The 19,033-nt window shown below is 64.4% G+C and overlaps 1 protein-coding gene across 1 annotated transcript; it reads right to left on the reverse strand.

The window, feature by feature from the left end:
• Positions 1–1,960: 1,960 nt before the first annotated feature.
• METRN (meteorin, glial cell differentiation regulator) lies at positions 1,961–5,438 on the reverse strand. Its single transcript, XM_075059375.1, has 4 exons — positions 5,287–5,438; positions 3,792–4,213; positions 3,540–3,599; positions 1,961–3,222 (listed from the first exon to the last, which is right to left on the reverse strand). Exons 1-4 carry the CDS (start codon positions 5,370–5,372, stop codon positions 2,906–2,908), a joined length of 885 nt encoding a protein of 294 aa, XP_074915476.1. The 5' UTR covers positions 5,373–5,438; the 3' UTR covers positions 1,961–2,905.
• Between the last annotated feature and the right edge of the window lie 13,595 nt (positions 5,439–19,033).

The following is a 19,033-nucleotide window of genomic DNA, read 5'->3' on the forward strand; positions in this document are numbered from 1 at the left end:
GCCTCCCACCACTTTTTCCATCCTGCGAAGGAAATATTAACCGGGATGGAGTTTGTCTCATTGTGTTTTTACCCTCTGTGGCCATAATCTGTGCCAAGAGGCCAGGCAGGAATTTGGCTTGGCCGGGGCCAGACTCTGCTTTTGGGGAAATGCTCGGGTGACCGGCCCCAGGGAGGTGGGGATGCGGGATGCTACCTGGTGCCACAGCAGCCCCGAGCAGCAGAGAAAGTCTGTTATCCCCATCCTACAGTGGGGAAACTGAGGCACTGGCTGCCCGGTCCCCCCTGTGGGGCGCTCCCGTAGGAAGCATTTGCACCCTGGCTGGGGCCCAGCCGCCGCGGGAGCCAGCAGCCGCGGGAAGCGAGGGCGGCCGACCCAACCTGACACAGGGCAGAGGGCACTGAAAACAGCACAAAAACCTCTGTTGCGGAGAACGAGCAGAATAACAGCCCTTTCCGCCGCAGCAGATTGAGCTGGTTTGGCCAAATAAACAGATTTGAAGAAAAACAAGAGATTCTGCTGCTGGACAGAAAGCCACCGGATGTTCGGCACGTTAAATGCCGTAATTTAGCCAAGAGGAATGCGCTGGATCGCTGCGGGGTCGGAGCAGCCGTGCTCTATCCCCGGGGCGTACAGAGGATGCCGTGGGCAGTGCAATTCCCTTTGCACCTCATTTATTGCTTTTCCAGCTTCATTTTTCCTCCTCCACTGGGTTTCCCACTCCTTCCCCCTTCCCCCTGCCTTGTTCGGGTCCTGCCCACCACCAAAATCCCAGGGGGTTGTTGGCATCCTCAAGAGCCCCGTGTGGAGCATCGGTCTCCTCCAGGGCTGGATCCTGCTCTCGGGCCCAGCCCGGCCCCAAAATGATCACCAGCCCTTTGGCAGTAAAGCATAAAATAAGCATCAAACTCTTCTCAAGGGAAAACATGTGTTGCGTATCAAACCCACAGGGCAGGCTTGCAGCCGCGAGCTCGCAGGCAGGATCTTATCACAGCCAGATCATTTTATACACACATACAGAGAGATATATATATTTAATTAAACTCTGAAGCCTGCAGCACCATTTGGAAATGGTTTCTCGGCAAGGAAAAGCACATTATGGTCAGCGGGGGCACCAAATACCTGGCGGTTCAGCCTGGCTAGTGGTATTTGAAAAGGTGTTACTGAAATAATATTGAAAAGGTATTAAAGCACAAGCTGACCTGTGCCATGACCCCGGCTCAGGTGGTTTGGGGGACTTGGAGGGGGGCTCAGGGGCTGAGCTTTTCCAGCGCTGAGCCCCTGTGAGCATCATCGAAGGGGGGCAATGTCCCTGGCTGGGGGTCCTCTGTCCCATCAATGGCTGGGGGTCCCCCGCCCCATCTCTGTCCGGGGGTCTCGTGCCCCATCTCTGGCTGGGGGTTCCATGTCCCATCCCTGTCTGGGGGTCCCGTGCCCCATCCCCAGCCAAGGTCCCATCCCCGGAGGAGTGGGACCCAGAGGCCAGGGACTGGAGCCCCCGTGGAGGGGGACAGCAGCAGGGCGGGAGCGAGCAGGGCTGGGAAGCCGGCACTGCGCAGCCCCGCACAATGAGGCCTTGTGGCCGGCGGCTCTGACGAGAATCAGCCCTGACAGCGGCTCCGCCGGCGGGGTCACCCACCCGGTATGGGGCCACCCGCCCCCGGCCCCGGCCCCACTCGCTCGGCGATACCCAGGGCGAGGAACCCCAAAGCGACCCACTCCAGGGGACACCAGGGAGGCAGCATTTAGAAATAGCAATATATCTCTCTCTACATACAGATATATAAAGAGTAGGGCTCTTTCCAGCCCCCCAGGAGGTAGGGTCGGTGGTTGGACCTGACACAGGGGGAGGCAGGGCTTCGCACCCTGGCACGCACCGGCACCGGCACTCACCCGCGGTGCCTGTTGGTGAACATCCCTCTCAGCTTTTTTAAAAAAGGAGACGCACAACGCGCACGCTACAAATACAGCTTAGTTTATAAAAAAAGTCACAAATTTGGTATCATTATAACTTTAGTGCACATACGATGCCCCCCACCCCCACGGTCAAAAATTCCCCCCGGCTGGCACGGCGTGCCCTGCCACTGGCGACCCGGCACAGCGGGACCTGGCAGCCGCCGCGAGGCCACGGCCCCTGGCTGGCGGTGATGGGTGGCACTGCCCGACCTCTCCCAGCTCCTCCGGCACCTTCCTGCATCGGCGCTTTGGTCCTGCCCCGGCTGTGCCAGGCACACCTCTGGTCCCTGCGCCAGCCTTCCTCCCGCCTTGCCATCCCCCTCGCTCCCTTCGGCCTCGCTCCTCTTCCTCGGCATCCACCCCACGGCTCCTGCCCGAGCCCCACATTGCAGGCAGGGCCAGGGCAAGGCTCACCGCCGTCCTGCTCCCCTTTCCACCCCCAACATTGCAGATCCACCTCCTGGCCCTTCCGCAACCACACCGTGTCCCCAGCCCTGTCACTGCCACGGCCACCCACCACCGAGCCCTCCCGGGGGGAGACAGCTGCCCCCATCGTGCTGGACCCACTGTGCCCCAGAGCATCCCCGAGCCCGCAGCATCCCCTGAGCATGCAGCACCCCGAGCCTGCAGCACCCCAGTCCCCTGGGAGCCCCTAACCCATTGCCCCATGCCGCTGCACCCCATACCCGGGCAGGTCCCTTGGGGACCACTGGCAAGTGCTCCCTGGGAAAATCCCTTCCCTTCTGGCAGGATTTTCCCGGGACCCCCCCCAGCCCGGTGGCGGGTGCTGCTGGGGCCTGACTACCCAGCAAGGACCGAAGTGCTGCGCTCCCTCTGGGCACCATCCCTGCTGGCACGCTGCCCCTGCATCCCCCCGGGGATGCTCTCGCTGCCTGTGGGACCCCAGGCCCCCAGCACCCGCAGGGCCAGGCTGCCCTCCCCGAGCCCCTCAGTCCACGGGGAATTCGCAGGGGTTCTGGCGCGTGCGCCGTGCCCCCTCGTAGATGCGCTGGAAGTCCCTATAGCGGGGCGCGCAGCTCAGCCAGGCTTCGCCGAAATGCAGCCACCCCGTGAAAAGGAAGGTGCCGGGCCCTGGCTTGACGCCGCAGCGCAGCGGGGTGCGGATGCTGCCCGCTGGCCGCCCCGGCCGCCCCCCCGCCTGGAAGAGGGGGAACTTTTGGCGGTGTATGCGGGCGGCGCTCACCCCGATGACAGATTCCTGCAGCTCCACGTCATTGGAGACGCTCCGGATGCTGCCTCGGATCACTGCAGGGGGAATGCAGGGAGGGGTATCAGTGTGTCCCTGTCCCTGTCCCCATCCCTCTCCCCATCCCCGTTCCCATCCCCATCTCCTTTCCCAGCCTTGTCCCCATCCCCATCTCCATTCCCATCTCTGTCCCCATCCCCGTCCCCATCCCCATCCCACAGCATCCTCTGTGACACTGATGGCCACAGCCCAAGCCAGGCCAGCCCAGGAGGGGGAGACCAGGGCTGCCTGCGGGGCTGTTGCCCCCCCAGTTGGAGTTTCCTTCCCTCCCCTGGGGTCCCAGGACCCTCCCAGCACCCATGGGGGCTGCACTTACCAAAGTCACTAGTGCAAATGGCCATCAGGATCTCGGTGTCGTTGCACGGCCGGCACGCCCCTGCAACGGCCAAGCACAGCCCGTCACCACCCGTCACCGCGGTGGCTGCCGGTGACCGGCCTTGGGGGGACCACCCTGGATCCGGCCCCTCCATCCCTTCACCTCCGCACAGACGGGGGACACCCCAGCAAGGGAGGCGGAGGCAGCCCCGGGGAAACTGAGGGAGGCTGACCTGGGATTCTCGGCACTCACCTTCTCCGGTGAAGCTGGCGGCGGGCAGCGCCGGACGAGCCAGCCAGTCCCCCCGCAGCTCGTAGCGGAAGGCGGCGATGCGGCGGCTGATGTCGCGGTGCGGGGTGGCCTGCAGGAAAAGAGCCACCTTCTCCCGGGGCAGCCAGCTGAAGCAGCGGACGCGAGGGCGGGGGGCCTCCGGCAGCAGCAGCTCCAGCACTCCCTCCCTCTCCAGGTAGAGCTGAGCCCCCCGGAAGGTGCCGGCGGGTTTGACGCAGGCGGTGACATGCTGGGGGCTCCTGCCCTTGACGGCGGCGGTAGGGGGGGGCAGGCGGGGGGCCAGGCGGAGGCGAAGGGCCCCCGTGGGGTACAGCCATTCCAGCGAGCCCTCGGCGCAGTGCAGGGAGAGCTGCTCCACGCTGCCTGCCTCCTGCGACAGCCCGCTGCGAGGCACAGCGGCTCCCATCAGCTGGGACCCGCCGGGACACAGGGACCCCCCCCCAGCCCACATCCCCCCCCGGTGTGGCAGCACCCCGGCACTCTTGAGCAGCAGCTCTGCGGAGGCGTGCGGGATGAACACAGGGAGGAATAGCACCAAACCCTCGATGCCTCAGACTCGGGGTGCAAGTGCATCATTTGGGGGGTGCTCGTGTTTCCCAGCACCTTCCCAGGGGGGCTGAGGGGGGGCCGCGGCAGCACAGGCCCTCCACTCGCACCCAGGGTGGACTCCCAAGCCACCCCTACCAAGCTGCCCGTGGCCTTGGGGTTGTGTATTCCCTTGCTTTGGGGGATCCCCGGTGGGTGCTGGGAGGGTTACACCCCCCACCCCCCCGCAGGATTCGGACTCGCATGTAAACGGTGCCCGGAGCCAAGTTTTTAGCGGGGGCGGGGGGGGGAGGACAAGCGGGAAAGCCAGGCTGGGGGGAGCGGAGGCAGCCGTGGGGCTGCTTTGTCCCGGCCACGCTGCTCGTGGTCCCCGTGGCCCCCCACGCCCCCCGCGTGGGGCTGGCGGCAGCCCCTCCTGGCGAGCCCCGGCTCTTTGTTCCGGAGCTCGGCGCCTTCCCCACCTCGGGCAGCGGCGTGTCGGGCCCTGGCGAGGGGCTGGGGGCCCCGCCGGCCGCAGAGCTGCGTTTCACGGGGCGGGGGGAGCTCGGGAAGGGGATCCCGGAGAGGCGGGGAGCCCTACGGCCCCTGCACCCCGGGGACCAGCATCCCTCCGGGGGCAGGGGGGTGGGGTGAGCAGCCGCACCCAGGAGTGGGGAAACTGAGGCAGGCGCAGGTCGCAGCATCCCACCCGTGACCCTGCCCCGCGGATGCAGGAGGTGGTGGCAGCCCCTCCCCGCTGCCTGTCCGGCGGGGGGGGGACGACACACGACACACACGACAGCCACCCTCCCCCCCCGCCCCCCGAACCTGCCCTGCCCGGGGCGGCGGCAACTCCCCGGTGGGGGGGACCCGCGTGTGTGTGCCCCCCCCCCCCCCCGGTGCCGGTACCGGTACCGGTACCGGTGCCTACCTGCCCCTCCAGCTGCACTGATCCGCCGAGGCACCGCCGAGCGCCGCGCCCAGCCCGGCCAGGCACAGCGCCCGCAGCGCCCACATGGCCGCGCCCGCGGCGGCCCCGGGGCGGCCCGGCCCGGCCCTGCCCGGCCCTGCCCGCACCGCTGCCCGCACCGGCGGGGGGGGGGGTGGGGAGCGGGGCCACCACCCCGCGCCGCGCCCCAAACTTTCCGCCAATGGCGGCGGCGGGGCGGGGCCGCCCCCCGGCACCCCCCCTTCGCCGGCACCGGCAGCGCCCGCCCCGGGTATCCCCGGGGAGTCTCCCCGGGACCCCCCCCGACCCACCCCAGGCCGGGGACCGGGGGTCCCCGGGGTGGGATGGGAGGGGGGACACGGGGGCTGGGGCACGGGTGGGTGCACCCCGGGCTACGGACACCGGCGGTTGTGCGCATCCCGAGTTACGTGCAGCCGCGGGCTGCAGGCACCCCAGGCTGGGTACACCCCAACTGCGCACAGGCAAGGCTACGCGCACCCCGAGTTACGCACACCCCGGGCTGCGTACACCCCAAGTTATGCACAGCCCAAGCTATATCCACCCCAGGCTATGGACGCCCCGGGTTATGCCCACCCCAGGCTACAGACTCCCCAAACTATGCACACCCCAGGCTATCGGCACCCCAGGCTGTGCACACCCCAAGTTAAGCACAGCCCAGGTTACAGGCACCCCAAACTATGCACACCCCAGGCTATCGGCACCCCAGGCTGTGCACACCCCAAGTTAAGCACAGCCCAGGCTACAGGCACCCCAAGTTAAGCACAGCCCAGGCTACAGGCACCCCAAACTATGCACACCCCAGGCTATCGGCACCCCAGGCTGTGCACACCCCAAGTTAATCACACCCCAGGCTGCAGGCACCCCAAACTATGCACGCCCCAGGCTATTGGCACCCCAGGCTGTGCACACCCCAAGTTAAGCACAGCCCAGGCTACAGGCACCCCAAGTTAAGCACAGCCCAGGCTACAGGCACCCCAAACTATGCACACCCCAGGCTATCGGCACCCCAGGCTGTGCACACCCCAAGTTAAGCACACCCCAGGCTACAGGCACCCCAAGTTAAGCACATCCCAGGCTACAGCCCCCCCAAACTATGCCCACCCCAGGCCATGCACACCCCAAGCTATACACACCCCAGTCCACACAGAACCCAGGCTATAGCCCCCCTGGTTTACAGCCCCCCCCACTGTGTACCCCAAGAGTTACGCACACCCCAACCTCCATATAAACTACACCCCCCCCAGCACCCCGTCCCCACGGGGGCATTTTCGTCACCAGGGCTAAGCAGAGGCACATGGCAGAGGGCCTGGCACGGGGGTCACGCACACCCGAACCCCCACTTTCCTCCCCCCTCCAAACCTGCCCCTCGGGATTTTAACACCCCCGCCTCTGCCCCCCTTTCAGCCGCTATTGTGCCAGCACCACAAACCCCACAATTAATTAAGTTTCCATCCAGTGACAGCCCGCCAAAATGTTTGAAATAAACACCGAACAATTGGGATGGGATGATACAGGCCGGGAACAAAGTCCCCGGCGAGAGGGTGGAGCGGAATGGAAATGAGGGATTGTAAATTTGGATGGTGGAAAGAAAGAGGGGAAGGGAGAAAGGGGAGGGGGTCGGGGGCGGGGGGGGGGTGGTAGGAGGGGGAGAGGGGGATTCGCAGCTCTCTGGCCATGAAGTGATGCTGAAAGAAGTCAAGCTGCTGGAATCCGTGGAAAACTGAGGGGCCGGAGGGGCTGCGGGTTAAGGTGGAGCCGGCTGGGGGTGGGGGGGGTGTTGGGGTGTTGGGGTGTCAGGGTGGGGGTGTCAAGGGTGGGGGGCTCTGTGCCTGCTGGCCCTCGTGCCGAGACCACCAGCCGCCGCGTGGGGGTTTGCCAGAGGGTGGCTGGGCTCAAGGGCCTGGCTGCGACGGCGAAGCCGGATCACAGCGAGATGGGGGCCATGGTCCGGGGACGGGGCCATGGTCCAGGGACCGGACCCTGTGCCACCATAGGGAAGCGGGGCCAGTTGGGGTCAGAGCTCAGGGTGGGGAGGGAGCCCACAAACAGCCTCCGCCAGGTCCCCAGAGGTGAGGTGGCACCAGAGGCGAGGTGGCACCAGAGATGGGGTGACCCTGGTGCCACCGGGTGCTGCTGTCCCCAGGCAGGGACCTCACCCCACCGATTCCCCTCCTGGTGGGGTGCTCAGCACCCTCAGGGGACTTTCCCTTGGGACACCCCAGGGTGTGAGTTGGTGGGACGTGGCTCTTTGCAGGCTGGAGCCCGGTGTCACCGTCCCCGTGGGTACACGGCAGTGAGTCTGCCCTAACCCCACCCCAGCACCCCGGCGTGAGCTGGGACCCCCGGCCCCCTGCCACAGCCCGGGTGTGCAGCACCCTGAGCCACCTTAACCGGGTGCTGGGGCAGAAACCTCAGCACCAGCCGGATAAACCCACCGCGGCCAGCCCTGGCTTCCCTCCCCCGAGCCACCGGGCCGGGGGCACCCCTGCCTTCGGGGCACGGCCATCGGGGGGGGGCCATCAGCCCCTTCGGAGCCGCCACCGGAGCTGGGACTGACCCAGGACCGGGAAAAAGCCCACCCACCCCAAGCACCCACCAGTTCGCTCAACCTTCTGGACCAGCCGGTGGGGCAAAGCAATTCTGGGCTTTATCGGAGCTGCCACCGGCCGAAACGCCGCGTCCCCGGGGCTGCCGGCCGTGCCCGGGGGGCTCTGGGCGGTGGTCGCGTCCCTTGGCCCTACCCGGCATCCCCGCTCTGTCCCCCGGTCTTGTCCCCGTTGTTCCCGGTTGCCGCAGGGAGGGTGGCACCCCATGGGGCTGGGGGCCGGTAGCCCCCCGGGGAGCTGCCCGAGCGGGGGGGGGGGCAGGGAAAACCGCCGGCCCCTGCAAGAAGGTCCCGGGTCGCTCCGGGTTCCCGGCTTGGCCCCGGGCTTCTCCCCCCGCCCCGCTCCGGTCAGCGGGGCCCCGGGATGCTCGGGCTCGCAGTGCCCTCTTGTGACCGCGGGCACGGCGGCTGCTCCGCCCGCCCCCCTACCCCGTCCCGGGGCTGGGGGACCCCGAGGGTCTACGGGGAGGGGGTGTGTGTGTGGGGGGGGGAAGCCACGTCCTGCAGCGGAGCACAGCATCGACTCATGGAATGGGACCTTCAAAGATCACCCGGTCCAACCCCTGCCCTGGGCAGGGACATCCCCCGCGGGGTCAGGGACATCCCCCCCTGGGGTCAGGCTGCTCCGGCCCCATCCAGGGCCTTGAGGCCCCCCAGGGATGGGGCATCTGCAGCTCCTCTGGGTAACCTCCTCCAGCCTCTCACCACCCTCACCGCAACACATTTCTTCCTCAGAGCCAAGCTAAATCCGCCCTCTGCCAGTTTAAACCCATCACCCCTTTTCCTGTCACTACAGGTCCTGGGGAAAAGCCTCTCTCCATCGTTCTTCCGAGCCCCCTTATATGCTGACAGGCTGCAGAAGGTCTTCTCCAGGCTGAACAACCCCACCTCTCCCAGCTTTTCTCCACAGGAGAGGTTCTTCCAGCCCCCTGGCCATTGCCGTGGTCCCCTCTGGACCCGCTCTGAACAGGTCCAGCTCTGCCTTGTGCTGGGACCCCAGAGCTGGATGTGTGCTCCAGGGGGGTCTCAAGCTGTGCCAGCACAGGTGGCCGAGGGGTCCTCAACCCATCTGCCACCTATGGGGCACCCAGGGCTTTGGGGTTCCATGTCCCCCCCACAGCAGGAGGGACCCTGGTTCTTTCCTTTGTGCTTTTTGATGATCTTCCATCTCCCTGCCAGATCACCCAGCTTCAGCAGAGCTTTCTCCTTTCCTGGGCAGTCCCCTCCACCGAGCAGGTCTTTGGGCTTCCCCATGGAGCTGGGGCATCCCCCATGCCCACAGAAGGGTCTCCGTGGGGTGGATCTGAGCACTCTCCACCCTGCGCCATGGGTGAGTGATGGCAAGGGCACGGATGCTCCAGACTGGGCTGTGCCCAGGGGCAGAAACCCTCCTGGAAAGGGAAAAGGGGAACTCGGGGGGTCTGGAACCATGGAGGGCTGCTCAGAGGCTGGGGGTCCCCAGTCTCTCTTCATCCCGCTGCTCCACCCCCCACGGCTGCGTGGGGAGCTCTCCCACCCACCAGAGCACTCGCAGGAGATGCGGCTGTGGTAGGCACCCACCTAATCTTTAAAAAATAGCTGAGGAGCCTCGCCTCAACTCCTGGCCCAGCCCCGGGGCCGTGCGGGGATACCCCCAGCCCTTCCCCATGGAACCTGGGTGCCAAACAGGCTCCGTCCCCTCCCGGTGCCCCTGAGCATCTGGACCCCCAGGCTGGTGCCCCAAGGGCAGGCACGAGCCCTAGAGAGGCTGGAGGAGCTCAGGGAGGCTCTCAGGAGGGGAACCACAGGGCCAGGGTCCCCATGACAAGGCAAGGGTTGCCATGGCAAGGTGGTGGTCCCTATTGCAAGGCAGGGGTCTTCCATGGCAGGGCAGAGGTCTCCATGGCAAGGCAAGGGCCCCCATGGCAAGGTGGGGTTTGCCATGGCAATGGGGGGTTCTCCATAGCAAGGTGGGGGTCCCCATGGCAAGGTGGGGGTCCCCATGGCAGAGCAAGGGTTCCCATGGCAAGGTGGGGGTCCACACTAGCGGGAGACAGTCCGCGTGGCAGGATGAGGCTCCCAGCAGCTGGATGAGGGTCCTCACAGTGACATGAGGGTTCCCACAGAAAGCTAATGGTCCCCGCAGTGGTGTGATCAGCCCCATGGCCATGTGAGGGTCCCTGCAGAAGCCCGAGAGACTCCATGGCTGGGTCCTGCCCTCACCCACCCTCACTTGTGTGTGACCTGGAGGGGGAAGGGAGCCCTGGGGGGTGTCTGAGCCTCGGGGGGGGGCCCGGAGGGTCCGAGCCCTACGGAGGGCACTGAGGGGGGCCAGAGGGGCTGAGCCCTGGGGTCAGCACAAAGGGGGCTGAGCCCTGGGGGGGGAATGGGGTCCCCTGGGGGCTGTGCCGGGGTGATGACCCCAGGCCGGCCAGGCCACCCCGCTCCCCTCGGCAGCCCCCTCCCCACTCCGCCACCGCAGCAAGGCCCCGCGCGTGCATCCTGCGGGGCGGCGAATGGAGCTGCCTATTGATTCGCAGCCCGGGCTAAAAATAACTTTCAACTCTTCATCCCGAGCTGTGAAAAATCCCCCATTGCTAGGCGACGGGTTACCGGGAGACAGCCGGCGCTAGGCGACGGCGGTTGCCGCGGCGACGGCACCCGGCGCACTGCGGTCCAGCTTTGGCACCGGTGGTCCGGCTGGACAGGGGATGCTTGGCCCCGGGGTGCCATCGGCATGGGGCGGGCTGGGTGCGTGGGGTGAGACCCTTCAGCATCCCCAGGGCGGTGGGGATGGGAAGGCAACGGAGGCCAATGGGGTTCTGGCAGTTCGCATAAAGATGAGGTGTGAAGGAGCGGTGTCGCTTGGCTCTCGGTTGCTGCCCTGGCCTGAGTGTGGGGATGCTGGCCACCGCTCTCCTGGAACCCGAGAGAGACGGTCCCCGTGGACCAGGGAAGTTCGGGGACCCTGGCCTGCCACAGCACAGGTTGACAAGCTGGGGTTGCCCACGGCTGTGGGGTGAGCTGGGGCAGCCGGGCACCTCAGGGTGTGGGTACCCAGCCCAGGGGGTCCACCCCAGCTGTGTCCCCTCCACTGGGGACATGTGCACGGAGACATCCCCCGCCCAGGGACTCCTCCGGCGTGTGGAGGAGTTGTGATCCTTCTTGGCATGAAAATGTCCCCAGGACATGGGGCCACACCAACGTGTCCCCTCTGGGGCCGGAGCTGGCGGGGGTTAGTGACAATGGGGCTGTGCCAGGATCAAGGGGACAACAGGGACCATCCGGGGCCCGACTGTCTCCCTGTGCCTGCCAGTCCTGCTGGCACTGGGCTTGCTCTGGGAGCAGAGTGTGCCCCTGGAGGGCTGGACCACCACCCTCTGCTCCCGGGCTGCTGCTGGGTGAGAATTCCCCTGGGACACCCCCATGGGGATGAGGCATCATGAGGGGACCGGGCATTGCTGGGGGGACAAAGGATCATGGGGGGAGGGATCCCCAGTTCCTCAGGGGATGGGGAAAAGACATGTCACCTGGATGAAGTCACTGACCCACACGTCTCTGCAGTCACGGGCCCCTCCGGCCCCTTTTCCTGCATTTGTCACCCTCTGAGCAGGGTGGGATGAGGGGGTGAGTGTGAGCGTGAGTGCAAGTGTGAGTGTGTGCACAGTCTCCTCCCCCAAACTCCCTCCCGGCTGCCAGTGCGAAACCCGACCTGCCTTATAAATAATGGAGGCAGGAGCCAGGCGGCCGGATCCAGGCAGCTCCATCAGCCTCCCCAGGGCCCAGCTGGGGGCAACCGGCCGAGCTGGTGCCACTGCTCACATGGGGCTGTGCGAGGGGAAGGCAGAGGGAACAGGGTTGAATGTGGCACCTAACCAGTTCCCTCCATTTTGGGGAGCAGTGGTGAATCTGGGCAGCAGACTGGGGGTGCTGGGTGGATGCTGAGCTGGGGGTGATGGGAAATAGGGGGGGCAGCAATGGGGCATCCCCCAGCTGCAGGTCCCGCCGCCAGCCATGGCCTGGGCAGGTGAACCCCCCCGGCACCTGGGTGCAGCAGCCTTCCCTGGGCACGTGCAGCACCCCGGGGCGCTGGAGCTGGAGCGACCATCCCCGCTGCACCCCAGGGGTTGTCAGCAGGGCCTGAGCCGGCTGCCGGGGTGAGAGGGGTCTGCACAGGGATGTCCGGCCTGCCAGCACCCTGGTGGGGAGAGAGCCAGAGCAAGCATCCGTCTGTCCATCCAGCCTTCCCTCCATCTCACCCTCCATCCCTCCATCCTTCCATTTCTCCATTCTTCCCTCCATCTCTCCATCCCTCCGACTCTCCCTCCATGCCTCCACCCCTCCATTCATCCCTCCATCCCTCCAGCTCTATCCCTCCATCCCTCCCTCCCTCCATCCCCCCATCCTTCCACCCCTGCATTCACCCACCCACCCACCCCTCGCTCCCCCTGCCTGCACACCCAGCTGCCAGCCCAACCCTGCCCGCACCCCCCCCACACACACACCCACCCCCCACCCGCATCTCTCCCTCCGTGTCCCGCACCCTCACCTCACCGCTCCCTCCCGGTGCCGGTCCCTGTGCCGGTACCATCCCGCCACCATCCATTATCGCTACCGGCGACCGTGTCTCTTTAACAGCCTCTGCTGCTGCCACGCGTGTGCGGGTGTGCAAACGCGCGTGTGCGTGTGCGAGCAGCTCCCGGCTCCCTGGGCTGGCTGGCAGGAGAGACCCCCCTTCTCCATCCCCCCCACCCCCCACCCCGGATCCGGATCCGGCCCTATTTCCCCCCCCCTCCCCTTACTCCCCGCTTATTTTTCCTGTTGTTTAGCGGGGTTGGGGCGGGGGCCGGGCAGGATCCGGCCCCTTTTCCAACGGGGATTTTTAAATTTTATTTTATTTTTATTTTTTTTTGGAGGGGCTTGGGGGGGGGGGTTGTCCCGGTTTATCTTCCCGGTGTGGTTGGTTTTTTTTTTTTTTTCCTGCAACCAAAAGAGGACGGGCACAAGGCATGGCATGAGCTTCGGGAGACGGTGCTGGAGGTAAGAGCCGCTCGGGAAAACCCTTTACAACACAAAGCCGGTGCCGGTGCCGGTTTCACCGGCTCCGGCACCGGCACCGCAACCGCCCCCCACCGCATCCCGCATCATGGAGCCGCGTTATATAACGGCGGCGGAGCCGGCCCGGCCCCGGGGCTCCCGGTCCGGTGGCGCCCGCCCCCCCCCCCCCCCCGTTTCCCCTCTCCCGGTAGCTGAACAGAGGATGGTGGTCGGTGTGACTCTCCCCCCTCCCCGCTCTCGCCAAGTGATGCTGGCCCCCCATCCCTGGTTTGGGGACCGGGGTGGGGGGGGAAGGTGGTGCCCCCCCCCCCAGCATGGCCGGGCATCACCGGGTGGGTAATGGGGAGGGGGGGTCGGGTGGGTACGGGGAGATGCTTTGGGATGGGGGTGTAGGATGACATCACGGTGGGGACAGGGTCACCGGGGTGTAGGGCTGCTGCTTGCTCCCCCCACCCCGGTTCTGCTGTGGGCCCTCAAACTGCCCCTTGTCCTCCTTGGTGGCACCACTGGGACTGTTGGCACCCCCGGGTCTGCACCCCCACCCCCCTGACACCCCAGCACCCTGACACCCCACCACCTCGGTAGGGCTTTCCTTGGGTGCAGGGTGACACAGGCTGGGGGGACACACACAGGGGCAGCCACCCCCCATCCTGGGGTCCAGGGGAAGGCCCCAGCTGGGATGGGGCCGGGGGGGCTGAGCCCCACAGTGGGGTCCTGCAGAGCCCAGCATGGGGCTGGGGACCCCCAAGCAGCCCAGGAAGGGGGGGCTAGGGGCCAGGGGCAGGTTGTTTCAGCAGAGCAGGGAATAGGGATGGGTGGAGGGGTCCCTGTATGAGGCTGACTGGCACCGGGGGCTGGGTGGGCAGGCTGAGCCCCATGGAAGGGCTGGGGCAGGATGGGGGAAACTGAGGCACAGGGTTGTGGCAACATCCAGGCAGAGACCACCATGACCTCGGCTGGGTGGGGGTCCAGGGGTGCCACAGGGCACCGGGCCAGGACGGCTCTGGCTCTTGGGCATCCGCCGGCACTGGTGGGACATGGCAGTGCCTGGGCAGCAAAGGCCGGAGCATGGCAATCCCTGCAGTGGGGATGCTCCTGGCAGAGATCCTGCTCCATGACCACCCTCACCCAGGGTACAGGGGGTCTCGGGCCCCCTCCATAGCACCCAGGGGGTCTCAGAACGCAGCAGTGTGGGAGCAGCGGGTGCAGAGTGAGCACTGTGCCATGCTGGCATCTCCCCTCCTCTGAAAGCTGGGTGCTGATTTCACTCTGGCTACCAGGAAGAGGGAGGGAGGTGGCTTTGGAGTGGGGAGGACTTGCTCGAGCATCCATTTTTAATGAGCTAGATATCTATTTTTCCCCGAGCTGGCTTCCCCCACATCGATCTCTTTGCCATCCGCCAGGCCTGCTCTTCTCCCCATGCCAGCAGCTCCACGGTGGCAGGGAGCAGCGGGACGAGCATCCCCAGCACTGGCAACCTCGCACCTCCCCAGATCCTGCTCCTGGGGATGGAGGGACCCTTGCCCGAGCCGGAACGGCACATGCAGGAAGGTGGGAGGGGGAAAGGGTCCCCTTGTCCCCTCCAGAGGGGTGACCTCCATGTTGACCATCCCATGGGGACATGGCCATGCTTCAGCTAGGGGAAGGGTGGCTGGAGCAGAAGCACTTTGAGTTTGGGGGCTGGATCCTGCCTTCATGCTCTGCAGATTTAAGCTGTGCCTGGCTCGGACTCTGGCAGCTCCATGGCAAAGCCACGTCGCTCTGTCCGTACCTCAGTTTCCCCATCTCCAAACCATGGCCCATTGCTCCTCACCAGTGCCTGTGTGGATGGAACAGCACCCAGAGAGGGGAAAGGGGATTTGGGAGGCGAGTGGGTGCTGATGGCGTGGGAGGGAGCAGGATAGGGTGTGCAGGCGAGCGGGGCTCCTTTGGCAGCATCCCACCCCCGCCCAACCTCTGCCCACCTGCTATAGGGACCAGCCATGTTTGCTAGGTGCTCCAGGGCCAGCAGTGCAAAGAAGGGGGCCGGGGCTGAAGAGGAGAGTGTTTGGGCAGAGGGCAGGTCAGGAGAAACCATTTCTCCAGGGTTTCTTTGCTGCAGGTGTGATCCGTGCCCAGCTCCTGGCTGGGGGAAGTGGGTGGCTGCGGGGCTGCCCTAGGAGCAGGAGCAGGATCAGGCCAGCACCTTTGCTTCCAGGATGCATGTAATGGCTTTTTGGAGCCTGTGTCGGCATTTAGTCCCCCCTAACCCCCTGCAGCAAGGAGTCCCGTGGCTGATTGCTGCCTGCCTGCCCTGGCATCCTACAAGCCTCGTGCCAATGGGTCCCGTGTTGGATAGGCATTCACCCATCTCATCCTGACCCCAGCTCCTGACCAGACCCCCGAGCTCAGGGGCAAAGGTTCATTGCTGTTTGTGTGGCCATTGCCGCGTCTGGTGGGATGAAGGAGTTTGAAGAAGAGGCTCAAGTCTCAGCAGTACCTGAGGAGTACATCCGTGTCCTGGGGACAGGGGGCTGGGGGACAGCCATGGGCCATGGTCCCCTGTCTCCTCTCTTCTCGTGGGCTCTTGCATTTTATTCACCCCTTCTGGGGCCCAGGAGGGGCAAAGAGAAGGGCTGTAACATGCTGGATGCTCTGGCTCTGGCTGGGCTTGCACTGAGGAGAGGCCAGGCCAGACAGGAGCCAGCACAAGAGAAGCTGTTCCTTCTTCCCCTCGCCTCCGTCAGTGGGGAGCAAGGCAAAGCTTGGCTGAAGCATGAGCATCCTCCCATGGCAGTGAGGGCCAGGACCTCTGGAGGAGGCTGAGGGAGATGGGCCCAGGGCAGCACGTTGAGGTCCAGCTCTGCTCTGGTCTGTGCATCCTGTGTTCCTCTTGGGTGTGGGGTCCCCCCCAGGGGACATGGGGCTGCCTGGGGTAGGGAGGGAGGTCAGGGCTTGATGTCTTTGGGAGATATGGGTCTTAACAGAGAGGACAAATGCTCCTGTAGGAAGACCTTGCGGCAGCTGGAGGGGACCCCGCTGCCTGTTGCAAGGAAGTTTTACCTGGCTAGGCCTGGGGGGCTGGAGCTTTGCCTCTTCCTTACAACTCCCCCATGCTGAGGGCTGGGGAGGACAGGAGCTGCATCTCCCAGTGCTGCTGGACATGAGCTGTTCTCTCAGCTAAGCAGAAAGTGGTGGGGACTTGAGCAGAGCTTGGCTTTGGCACCTTAGCAAGAATTTCTCCAGCTCCCTGGGCATGGGCCTGGCCCCGCAGAGCCCAGACCCAGGTCTTGCCATTCAGAAAGGCTGTGGGACCTGGGGGATAGTGGTACTGGGGAGTACCTATCATGACGGCTCCGCTGCCTGGCCACGAGCTGCCTGAGACCCAGCGACAGATTCACCACCCAGCCCAGCACTGAGAGCAGCAGCTGGCAGGAATGGGACTCATACCAGTTGTATTCCCAGCCCCTCCTGAGCCTCTTTGTCCGCTGCAAGGTGGGATGAGCTCTTTAGCATCGTTGGGAGCCAACAAGGGAGCAGGAGAGCTGTTCTCAGCCCTCCAGTCTCCCAAGGGGCTCTCAGGGTAATCTCAGGAAGGAGTTTCCTGGTTCCCATCACACAAATGGCAGGTCTCCGGGGTCAGGCAGAGCGGTGAGGCCCTTCCCCACCACAAATTCCTGGCTTGTGCAGTGGGGGACTAGGTAGTACTGAGTTTGGAGCTGTGCTCTGAGCCTCTCTCCCAGCTGACTTGTGTGAGTGCTGAGCCCAGGAGTACAGATCTGCCTGTACACACACACACGTGCACAAGTACAGCTTCTCCCCACTCAAACACACCCGCTGTCCCTCCATCTCCGGGGGAGCCAGTGACTCCTTCAGGGCCTTCTGCGGCTCCTCTGCATTGCCGGGGTCATCCAAGCCCTCCAAGGGGACCCAGCCTCGGAGGCCAGTGATTGTACACCCTCTACTCACGGCACAGGCAGCTGTCTGACCTGATAGGATCAGAGCAGGAGGCAGCTCACACACCACTAAGCGCTGCCAGGGAAGGCGATCTTTGTAGTGGGATGTCTTTATTACTACCATGTGCTTTGGTTGGCAGGTTCAGCCCCCCCAAAGCCTGCCTGGCATTGCTGCAGGTTGGGGATGTTGTGTAGAGTTGAGGGAGTCCCAGGGAGCCTTTACCCTCAGGAGTGCTGGACAAAAGCCTTGGCTCTGTGCTCTGCCACAGCACTATGTCTCGGGTGTGTTTTCTCCGCCTGTAGAGCAACTTGATTTGCTGCATTAGTAAAAATAGATGGGCTAATGAATTCAGCTGATGCAACCCTCTGTGTGTGTGTGTGCGCGTGCATGCGCTTATCTCTGTGTGTGTATGTGTGCATGTATATGTGCAGCTGAATGCCAAGGCTCGTGTAAGATGCATCCACCAGTTCCTGGGGCTCTGTCAGGGTGGTTGTGTGTGTGCCCCTGTGTGTCTGTGTATGCATATATATATATATATATATATCTGCGTGTGTGTGTGCAGGAAGCCGTGAGTGATGGCTGCTTGCTGCCGAGCAGCCCTGTCACTGAAGCAGTGGCTCCACAGAAATAATTTTGCAGCAGCCTTGGATTCTGGCAAGGCAATAACAAGGCTTCACAGCAAGCTGGCAGGGCAGGAGGGGAGACTGGAGGGACCTGGTGGGGCAATAGCGGATCCTCACACGGACCTGGTGGGGCAATAGTAAGATCTGTTACAAGGACATGGCAGGGCAATAGTAGATCCTGGCAGGGACCCGGCAGGGCAATAGTAGGACCTCATGGGGCAATAGTGGATCCTTGCAGGGACCTCGTGGGGCAATAGTAGGATCTCTTACAAGGACCTGGTGGGGCCATAGTGGGTCCTCAAAGGGACCTGGCGGGGCAATAGTGGATCCTCACACGGAGCTGGCGGGGCAATAGTAGGACTTCTTACAAGGAGCTGGCAGGGCAACAGTAGGATCTCTTACAAGGACCTGGTGGGGCAATAGTGGATCCTGGCAGGGACCTGGCAGGGCAATAGTGGATCCTGGCAGGGGGCCGCTGAGGCGGGGGGGTCCCGCAGGGGCACGTTGGCGGGGTGCCCTTGTAGGGTGACGCAAGGAGAGCGCGGGGCCGGGCCGCTGTCCGCGGTGCTGAACGGGGCCGCTGTCCGCGGTGCTGAACGGGGCCGCTGTCCGCGGTGCTGAAGGGGCCCGCCCGGCCAGCAGGGCCGGAGCCCGCTGGCTCCCACGCCTGGGCCAGACCCGGGTCTCCAGTGGCCTCCGAGCCCGGCTGACCCAGAGCCCTCGGTAGGCTTCAAGCCCGGCCGGTCCAGAGCTCGCCCTCGAGCCTGGCTGCAGTAGGATGACTGCCTGATCCAGCGGGTCTCATCTGCCACAGCGTGAGGTCTCCCAGCGAACACCCACGCAGGGGTGGCACTAACAGGGGGACTGATCATCCTGCCCATCTCTTGAGGCCCTCGTCCCTCTTCACTACCACATGGAGATGGTAAACTCTCCCAACGGCTTGGACAAGCTCTGTCTTCCTGGCAGCTTTTGTCCTATTCTTCCCAGCATCTTCATCGTCTGTGTAATGTTTGTAGTGACAGGCTCTTAGACCCCCTTCTTCCTTCTCTCCTCCTGCGTCAAATCCACCCCCCACCACTGCATCATCGCTCATTGTGTATGACAAAACCCTCATGAATGGAGTGACTTCTCTGGCAATGATGTTTCCTGTGAAATGTGCACCCTGGAGTGAATTTGGGAGACTAAAAGACTTTGCCCTTTGCTTTTGTCAGGTTTCCTCCCACTGTGGATTGGGACCTGTCACTCCACTGCTGGTAGATGCTTCCCCCATGAGCTGTGGCCTGCAAAAGCGGAGTGGGAGTGCTATAGGGGGGTTGTGAAGCTGGGCCTTTCCTGTGGGATCCCAGAGTAAGGATGGTTGTACCAAGTGCTGAACTCTCCTGATGATGATGTTGTGGTTGGCCCAGTCATGCAATCTGCAAACAGTGAGATGATGGGGAGAGGAGGAAAGGCCAAATCTCTGCTCTCCTGCTGCTTTGGGGTGACCAAAAAGCATATGGAGGTGCTC

The sequence above is a fragment of the Buteo buteo genome, chromosome 29 (genome assembly GCF_964188355.1).
Source record: "Buteo buteo chromosome 29, bButBut1.hap1.1, whole genome shotgun sequence".
Taxonomy (NCBI): domain Eukaryota; kingdom Metazoa; phylum Chordata; class Aves; order Accipitriformes; family Accipitridae; genus Buteo; species Buteo buteo.